The sequence below is a fragment of the Ostrea edulis genome, chromosome 3 (genome assembly GCF_947568905.1).
Source record: "Ostrea edulis chromosome 3, xbOstEdul1.1, whole genome shotgun sequence".
Classification (NCBI taxonomy): domain Eukaryota; kingdom Metazoa; phylum Mollusca; class Bivalvia; order Ostreida; family Ostreidae; genus Ostrea; species Ostrea edulis.
In genome coordinates, this window is record NC_079166.1 from 76,500,720 (window position 1) to 76,510,882 (window position 10,163).

At 36.0% G+C, this 10,163-nt stretch overlaps 1 protein-coding gene across 1 annotated transcript in view; it reads right to left on the bottom strand.

The window, feature by feature from the left end:
- LOC130052886 (uncharacterized) overlaps positions 1–9,749 on the bottom strand; it is a 34,416-nt gene extending 24,667 nt beyond the window's left edge. The window contains exons 1-2 of the mRNA XM_056159049.1: positions 8,958–9,749; positions 4,044–4,298 (exon numbers count right to left, since the gene is read on the bottom strand). Coding sequence (XP_056015024.1) covers positions 4,044–4,298; positions 8,958–9,375 — 673 coding nt within the window. The 5' untranslated portion in view covers positions 9,376–9,749. The remainder of the gene's footprint in view (positions 1–4,043; positions 4,299–8,957) is intronic.
- Between the last annotated feature and the right edge of the window lie 414 nt (positions 9,750–10,163).

Genomic DNA, 10,163 nt, shown 5'->3' on the forward strand with positions numbered 1-10,163 from the left:
ATCAACATTATTTCCCCGAAAATACTGCTATGTAGTGTACGAGGACAAGATTGCTGCACTGTATACAAATTCTAGTATAGGATTTTTTTTTTTGAGAATCTGCATTATTAAATAATACATTCCACAAAGATTTCTCGTGAAGTTAAATGCGATGGTACACACGAACTATGGTATTTTCACAATTTACGGGCCCCAAAAGGGGATGCGTATTAAATATATTCGGCAAAATGCGGTTAATGTAATTATCTATAACTGAGTCTGACTATAGAATAGTCTGAAAGCGAAAACATGATGAACTGAACGTACGTTCATCGTCTCATCCCGGTAGATTCCCGTAGAAATAGTCGCATTGTGTAGTCTTTGACACACTTTCGAAAAGGCCTCGACGGGGAGTATGATCGGTCGTAATAGACCAATACCATTTTCAAATATTTACTATTCTTTTCCAACCCAAGAAAGCGACATAGTACTTTCTTTATTATAAAAGTTATTTGTTTCATGTTTACGATTCTATTTTTGTAGTCGATATATTTAGACACGCGTACGTCGCCTGTTTAATGTACAATCCCTGTGACACTCCTTATTGACTTAATTTGCTTACATCATGTATTCATGCGCACTATGTTTAGATTCTTTAAAGGTATTGAGGTGACTCATTTAAATTACACTGTTATAAGAATGTCAACATATATGTATGATAGGTCTTCAAAACTTAATGAAGGTGTTCAAAAAAGCAAATGAAATTTATTTGAAGATCTTTGTCCGCGGGAATTATTTGCTGTCGGTGTAAGAATAAACAGAAAGTTTATGAGCCGCGATAAATCCGCACGCCATTGACAGCAAGGATCATCTCGCTTCACGAGCCGACTCCAAAAAAAAATGAAATAAAAAATCTCAACAGGTGAACAGCGACAGGGCTAATGTGACTAATGTGAGCGATGTGGCCCATAGGCCGTTTGTTATCGTTATATCCGAAAGAACCATGGCTTTCACTTCAAATACATGTAACATGTGGTACGTAATGCAACTTATTAAACGTATAAATGTACAAGGTATTCCGTACATATGGCACTAGGACCGAGAATCAAGCCGGGGATTTCCAAGTTTCAAAACGAACGCCCTAAGCATATGGCCACCGCAACAATATGTTTCAGCATAGTTAGTTTCTATGTAGCCGTAGACGTACACTTTAGACAATTTAGTCAAGTTTTGGTATGGTCTCACTTCTGTCACATTCACTTTACCTTAAAGATTCGGGAGATATGATATGACTGATATTGTGTTTTCTGCGGCTCAAACAGTGATACAAATCTAATTACGACATAGTGTTCTTGTTCTACTTTTAATGTGTTTTCTTGATACATGCGGTTTTATATGTTTAGATGTAATGTTTCCTGGTTGTTTTCCATTGTTCTCAAACTATGCGTTGGTATAGAAAATAGAAAAAGAATCACGAGGGTCACTTGATTAACATATATATGTTTTTAAATCGAGGTAAGCTACTGACAAAGAAGTTGATGGTTCAGGGGTTTCAACAGTCTTGATTGAAGTCAGCATTTCGCAAGTTCTATGGTCGTTATGGCGATCTAGTTCGTCAGTACAACCTCGCGATGGGTCAAATGCTGTCTGACGTGTTTCATACCGATTGTTAAGCCGTTCTTGGCACACTGATTTTGATTGCGGATGACTCCGTTTGCCTGATCGGGATATGGGGCTCACGGCGGGTGTGACCGGTCGACAGGGGATGCTTGCTCCTCCTGGGCACCTGGTCCCACCTCTCGTGTGTTCAGGGTCTGTGTTTACCCAACTATCTATTTTGTATTGCTTATAGGAGTTATGAGATTGATCACTGTTCGTTATCTTCACCTTGCATATGTCAATCAATGGATGTCTAAATCATTACGAAGCAGTAGATGTTCTTTGATGATGAAAATGAATTGTCTTTAGCGTTACAGATCCATTTCATTACAAGAAGATCAGGAGTATAAAAGTCTTAAAACTTCATTTACTGCATTTTCTCATCATGTATGTTAATCCTTGAATTATCTTAACCTATTCCAGAATCAAGTATTCTATGATAATGTAGCTTATGGTCACCGTAAATTAAAATACAATGTAAAGCAGCCACGTTGAATCGCGTGGATCCGTCAGTGATTAAACACCGAAACATTGATAACCATAGTGAATGAGAATAATGTAATTTTTGAGAATTATGAATGTAGTGGAGTGCGAGCGAACCCCTCTCCCACAATTTACGAAATTGAAGTCTGGGGGAAAATGGAAGCAAATTTTGGAGATGAATACCCCAACACCAGCCCCTTCTATACACACGTGATTTAAAATGTTGAAGATGGGGTAAAAAGGAAACATTCAATGTTATTTTGGTTCAGATTTCTGAACCCCGAAGAGATACATGTAGGTAGGGTATTTTTTGTGTGGAGGGCTACATACTTTCCATAGTCAAGTATTTGATCTTTGAACGAAATCTTAATACACAACAACGTCCAAGGCCTCATCAATGTTTTCATTTACTAATCAGTACAACGAATACATGTATGGTAATGCGTCATATCAACAGACGTAGATATATAATACATACTAGCTGTGAAAAGAGACAATCTGATTAAAACCAGATCTTCAATCCGCTCCTCTATTGGCCATGTCGCGTTCTTCAATCCGCTCCTCTATTGGCCATGTCGCATTCGCGACATGGCCAATAGAGGAGCGGATTGAAGATCTGGTTTTAATAAGATTGTGAAAGGAGACTGCGTAGTTTAGTCATCCCACTTATAGATTCTTATACATAAGATTATGTCCCCAGGACATGTATACTAATATTTAAAAGAATACATTGTCTTTCAATTCAAACACTAAATAACAGATTATGTTCATTGAAAATAAGGGAGGGGGTGCAAACAATTTCCACTTTGATAGCGTGTATGACCGTCATTTGCGGCGATGCATTCTTCACACATATGACGCATTGTGCAAAAACCTGCTTCGACAGTCAGAACAATGTTACATGTATAACAACGTTATAGTCCCTGCATTGATCTTTGTTGTTTTCCAAATACATGAGTATTTGGTTTCCCCTGGCTTTCGATAGATCGCGCTCAGTTTTATCTCGGATCGAATAAATCAACTTCAGTGATTGGTAGAGTGAATTCTGAACAGCGAGTAAAGTTTTGTTGGAAACAATAGAAATGTGGTGAATATTGGTTGTGGACGGAAATAAATTATAATTCTGTTCTTTGTAATTAGACACGTCTTACTTTACAACGGAAAAAGGGCGATTTATCGGTTTCTCACGGATATTCTGATCGAGGGGCACGGAAGGGGACTAGATAGTGGCAAGACGTGTTCTTTTTTATTTATAGTGGGTAAGGTCCAATCTTAAACGTGTTAAATTCATCATATAGCATGTTAGTATACATTGAACAAAATAGATTAGCATACTAAAAGTTCACACAATACAGTTACTAAAATGTATCCATCAAAGTTCGAATTCCCTCTATCGTCTTTATTTTCCATTATCAGTGTCCCGGACGCCTATGGTTTTTATTGTCATAAAAGATCCATGAATGCTAGATAACACTACTGTTACAGTATGAATTTGCTGATATTTGTTGGTGAAATCCTGGTCTTATATCGTTTTGAGACATTATCATTGTTTGTTTTCTATCATTGATATCAATAACAAATTTTGAAGGAATATCGGCCTTGACGTCAATCTTCCATGTGATCCCCAAACGTTACACAAAGAAACAGCCGGTGGGAAAACACAATGAAACAGTTGTATTGTTCTTTTTTGTAAAAAATGACATTGTTTACATTTCAACAACATTATAAGCCTTGGGGTACATATATTTTGGGATTATGATAGGGTTACGCGATAATCAATGTGTGTGCGTGCGTGTATGAGTGTGCGTGCGTGCGTGCGTGTGTGTGTGTGCGTGCGTGTGAGTATGCGTGTAAGTGTGCGTGCGTGCGTGTGAGTGTGCGTGCGTGCGTGTGTGTGTGCGTGCGTTATGTATTCATTTTACCTTTTAAGCAATCAGATTCTGGAACAATTTCAAATAAGTCTTCGTGTACTTCTAATCCTACAGTAGACTGAACCTTTTTCAGTTCATCCAGACTTCGTTTCTGTAGACGTTTAAGCAGAGTAGATTTCCCAGCCCCTGCGCATCCAACTATCATTGCACGAGCTCTGTGTATTGTTTGAGTTCCTTTCTTGGCACATTCTGCGTATCTTTTTCGCGCATCATAGTCCCATCTGAGAATTTCCTCAGGTATTTTCACTGAAAGTATACAAAAGTAACTCAGCTTTACAAAAAGTACAATAGTATTTTCTGAAGACTTTAACAGGAGAAAACTACAACATGAAATCGTAATAACATCGTGCCCTATCCATAATCACTTTGTGACTATATCTACATGATCAGGATATGAAGTGATTTACACCTCATATAACCAATGATACACGTGCATTCTAAATATGTAGCTTTGAAATGTGCGTAAATGAAATTCAAAATAATTAATTCGTAAAATATATTTCATTTATTCAAATATGCAACATGTAAACGTGATTTTTCTTGTATATTTATGTTTGCGATTTATATATAACTTACTGTAGAAAAAACATGATGTCATCCCTTTTGAATGTGAACATAGTCTAAATGTCTAATTTGGCATTTCGTATAAACTGATTAACTAACACCATGGAATAGTTTTGATAATGTAAGTGGGCGTACTTAGATTTCAGTTATTCTATGTGAGTAGTGATCGTACAGGAGTTCGGAAGTCTTTTGTGTCACTCCACCATAATGGAAATTTCATACACTTAGACTCTGACGTTCTGCCTTATATTCACACCTGGGATAATTTTTCAGCGATAATGTAATACAAACCAATACCAATACCTCGCAAACCAATTTCATTCCTAATCACCATTTAATTCAATTTATTACATTTTCAACAGTGAAATACTGAACTTTATCCAGTGAATAAAACATATTTTCACAAAAGTATTATTTTCACAGTGTGATAATAACAACCGTGACTACTTGTCAAAATATAAATTCATCCGCGATACACAAGATCACCTTCATTTTACGTTATATATAATTGATTTTTTATTTTATTTTTTATATGAATACCTCAAAATAATTTTCACGGGTGGGGGGGGGGGGGGGGTACTTGTATGTTGTGTGATGTTAAACTTAGATTTCTTTCTCAGTTTTCCGTCGGAGCGACTCAAAGGTCGATCTTGTGCTTTGAAGTAAAAGTTGGCCTATATATTTAGCCTACATATATCTTTTGATCAACCAAGTACATGTACAGAAGAACCAAGACGGCAGTTTCTCGCTTCGTCGGTATTCCTTGTGCGCTACAAGTGATTTCTATTCATCATTGTTTATACAGGGACAGCTAAATTTGCTGAAGGAAAAAATGAAGAAAATGTTATTAACAGAAAATTTAATGTTTTCGTTATTGGATATAAAATCTATTTCATGCATGAGATAGGATTGTTTTATATTTTCACGCTTACTTCGCTCTCGTGTAAATATAAACAAAAATTCTGTCTCCCTCGTGAAAGGAATTCTATATCCAACAGCAAAACATTGAATATCCGCTATATACTTCAAGCACTCCAGCTCCTCTATCTCAATCTGTCACCCCCTCCCTTTCAACAAGTTAAGCAGACTTACAACACATTGTACTGGGAAATTAAAAAAAAAAACTTGATTATGTTATCGTTAGAATTGCCACTCTTGAAGATTTCTTCTCTAGATATAAAAATATCAGGCTTTGATGGAATTTTAAAAGAATTTGAACTGAAATCAGTTTGAGACTAGGATGCATTTTTAGGACCAAGTTGAAAGCCCGCGTAAGGAATCTGATACTGTACAAACTGTCTAATAAGATGCTGATCAATGTATTATTACTCAAATCCGAAATTGACGCTCTCAAAAAAACTAAATTTAGATCTCAGATAATTTCATCTTGATCTTTAATGTCGCTCAATGTGATACAATGTGTTGCTTGTTGGTACTATAATGGAATCTGCATCTGCTGAATTTCAATCCGAAACATTACTCATTAATTATGCTTTTCGAATCTATTGAACTGTGACTCACGGGTAATTTTTGTTTAAAGTAATGGATCTTATCTCCTCAGAGGTTCTGAACATTTTTTTTTTTTTTTTAAATTACTTTAATCTAAACCTTATTTTTCTGTATGTTATGATATGCATATATGCGGATGAGAAATATGTGGGGGAATGGGGGGGGGGGGGGGTGTCCTCCACAGTGGCGGATTTAAGGGGGGCGCAGCCGGCGCCCCCCCCCCTTCCCATAAAATTTTCAAATCTAAGGTAAATCGTGGTATCTTGTTTAGAAAAATGTATTAAACCATATAAGAAGCAATAATTTCTTCCACTCCCGGTGAAAAAAATGACAAAATCTTTTGATTTCTTGAATTACTTTGGTGGGATAGCTTATTTTTTTCCCAAAACCCTTAATATTTGCGTCAATTTATTACCTTGTAAAAAATGATAGAAAATAGTACAAGTCACTAAATAGGAGACATATTTCAAGCCCTATAGAATCTGTAAAATCCAGGAACTTCCAGGGAATTCGCCCCATGGGCACCCAACAGGGCTTCTCCCAGATCCCCTGCCTCATAAAGTGGCGCCCCCTTAACCGCAACTCCTGGATCCGCCCCTGTTCCACATGAACGTTTACACCGTTTTAAAGGCCTTATTTCTTATCTCCTTTGAAGTTAGCTCAACAAAACAATGAAACCCATGCCAAGAAATCCCGTCCGTTCTGGACGTTTTGGGTTCAACAGAAGCACATTACATACTGATTAGTATAGTAGCCGCCGCTTCATCTCTTAATTGTGGTCAATGATTTATAACGGTTTTCCTACATCGGAGATTTAACTGAGAATTTCTTGGCATGATTTTTTATGGGGAGGGGGGGGTAGTAAAGTGATTGAAAATATAAACTACTGTATCAATGCACAGTGTGCATCAAAAAGGTATGTTTAATATTCTACAAAATAAGCCGGCATCGGGATCGATCGTCTAATTTGCAAATGTCACCCTGCAAGGTTCACCCCAACAAATATATGCCCCAAATACTTTCCTTTTGTTTATTTAGGTTGTATTTCTTTTCACCTCCCTAACTCCACCTATTACTTCATCGTGTTCTGTCACCATGAATTGGGCTTTTCTTTTTCTATTTTGTGAGCATCTATCAAACGTTCCTTTCAAAGTTTGATATGTATGGAAATCCGAAAAATTGTTTCATGCAATTCTTATGTTTGTCGCTTATTAGAGGGTCAATAAAATTAGAGAGAATGGAGGCAGGACTTTGAAATCTTAAACAAGCGATATAATACATCTTTCTCTTTCGATTTATTTCAAAATATGTTATGATATCCTTCCTTAGCGGTCAAGCGCAAGGGGGGGGGGGTACAATTTGTAATTTTTGCCATTACGCATTTTTACGCCAAGACTGTGGAAAAATTTGGTGTGTAAATTAATTTTAAAACATGACCAAATAAGCCGATATGGAATCAAATTATGTTAATTTGTGTGTTTTAGCTGAATACACAAAACTCCTGACCGTGATGTCAGACATCGGTAATTTGTCATACATGTAGCCATATTGAACAGAGACCCATCCACATACATTGAAACAATGTATACATTAAGTAGTTTTTCAAATAGGAAATTATTGAATGGTTTAATGTACTCCACATGGACACTCATCTTTGCAATCCTTCTGTATCTAATTACTACATTGTAAGTATTGCGGTGATTTTGATTGTCACACCTTATAATGTTTTTGTGATAGACATTGATATACTGTGCCGTTTTCAAAATGAAGTTCTCCCAATTAAGTAATTCAAGAAATCAAAAGATTTTGTCATTTATTTCTCCTGGAATGGAATAAATTATAGTTTCTTTTATCGTTTAATACATTTTTCGAAACAAGATACCACGATTTATCTTAAATTTAAATCTGAATCCGCCACTGCCAAATCCTTTATACATATCGGATTCGTTCGCTTAAAAAGTTGATGTGATACATAATACATACACTGTACATGTATTATACCAGGTGTATATCTAAATTACAAATAAAAGCAAGTTAGATTTAAGAAAGCTGTGTTTGGGGAGAATTGTTGAAAAGATGTTTGAACTTTTACAATGTTGTTTTCTTGGGGGTGGGGGGCTTTTCTTCGTTGTATATGAAATTTTAAAATTCAAATCTTTTTCAGTATGATTTTTTTATTAATGATTTTCATGGCAAGTTAAAGATTTTAAAATACTAATGCATTAGTATGGAGTATATTAAACGGTGGATTATGTAGAGGACTACCCCCTCTCTGTGTAAGTTCTGCTTCCCCTGTTCATAATTACTTTGCAAAATGCTGACTTCCTCAAATTATTATTGCATACAATATTTTCCGTTTTCCGTTCCCTCTTCCGTTTCATTTTCCGGTCCACGTTTTAGCAACACTCGTATATACGTCTGTTGATATGCCGCATTATCATACATGTATTCATTGTACTGATAAGAAAATGAAAACATTGATGGGGCCTGTGGAGGTTGTTGTGTATTAAAATTTCGTTCAAAGTATGTTCTAGTACATGAATTTTACAGGTATTATACTATAATACTACGCAAAAATATTTAGACCCAAATTTTTAATTTAGAGATGCGTCATAGGTATGAATTGATAATGCATTAAAGTGTTGTATACTTTTACATCATTTTTGTTACAAAGTTCAATATTAGGTGACATATGCAAAATGAATTGGAAATTGCAAATGTACACAATAATCATATCATAATTGTCAATGATTCTTAACAAAGGATTGGGTAATCAATGTAGAAACATTCTGTGAATAACAAAGCCAGGTGATCCATGATAATCATACTTACAACGTTTACTGATACTGTGATGAATCTTCCAATCTGACACGGTACAGTGTGTGATGATGTCTAGCTGTAGTCTGTCTATAAATAGCTCGTACATCTCATCCGGTATATACAGACATCTCTCTCCATCACTCCTATTATAATCCCACGGCCGGCAGTATTCTGATATCACGTCACGTGACGCCGTGGTCAGGAAAAACTTGAGATCACTGTCCTCCACCAGACACTCCGTAACGAACGCGTACATGACGTCATGTTGGATGTCGTCAGAGGCAAACGTTATTACATCGTCCTGTCTTTTTATGATTCCATCAGGTAGAGGTTCACCTGTCTCATAATCAGGTGTGGTATTTTCACCAAAATACCTTTCTTTGATCTTATTGAAGTTGCTTTGGTAGGAATCCTCTTTGACATTCAACATATAACCATCAGCCAATAATAGGCAGTACAGCGTGATTTTGTCGTTTGTTGAGTAGCCATGGTATTTACCTGAAATTCGGAAAATACAATTATTTAAATCAATAAATCATCGTACGTTATATTGTGCACGTGTCTTTATCATAAATCAAACTTGTAATGCACAATAACACCAACACACATTCCAGCAGTGTTGTACATGTGTTTTCTAATCAAATGAACCCCGGAGGTTGAAGAGTGAGGTCCATAATTTTATGCAATATACCACTATATGATAATGTCTAATGATGACCATACTTCTATACAATGTACGATTAAATGTTTGTGTTCGATTGTCTTTTAGCTGTGCGTTAATTAGAGAATTTATTTCTAATATGGAGACGTTACAAACGGTAGATGCACAACTTAATACCTTTAATGCAATAGCTGTTATGCAATTCTATTGATTTTTTTTTTCAGGAATGGTGAGTTTCAAACAATTTCTTAGTAATTCTTTACGATCCGAAAACGCCATGCTTATTCAAAACACCAAGAGTTAAGACCAAAACGTATGGCGACAAAAGGTTTGACAAAGCAACCGCCACACTCTGGAATAACCTCCCAAGTTACATCCGCAACGAAAATTCTTTCGAGCTTTTCAAGAAAAATTTAAAAACTTACTTCTTCAGACTTGTTTATCACGATTTTATGTAAGCCATTTCCAGTGACAGTATTGATATTCTTTTTTATGAAACCTTTTTGTATGTATTTTCTGTAGTTTAATCACGATTTTGTGTAAGCCAGAACTAGAAT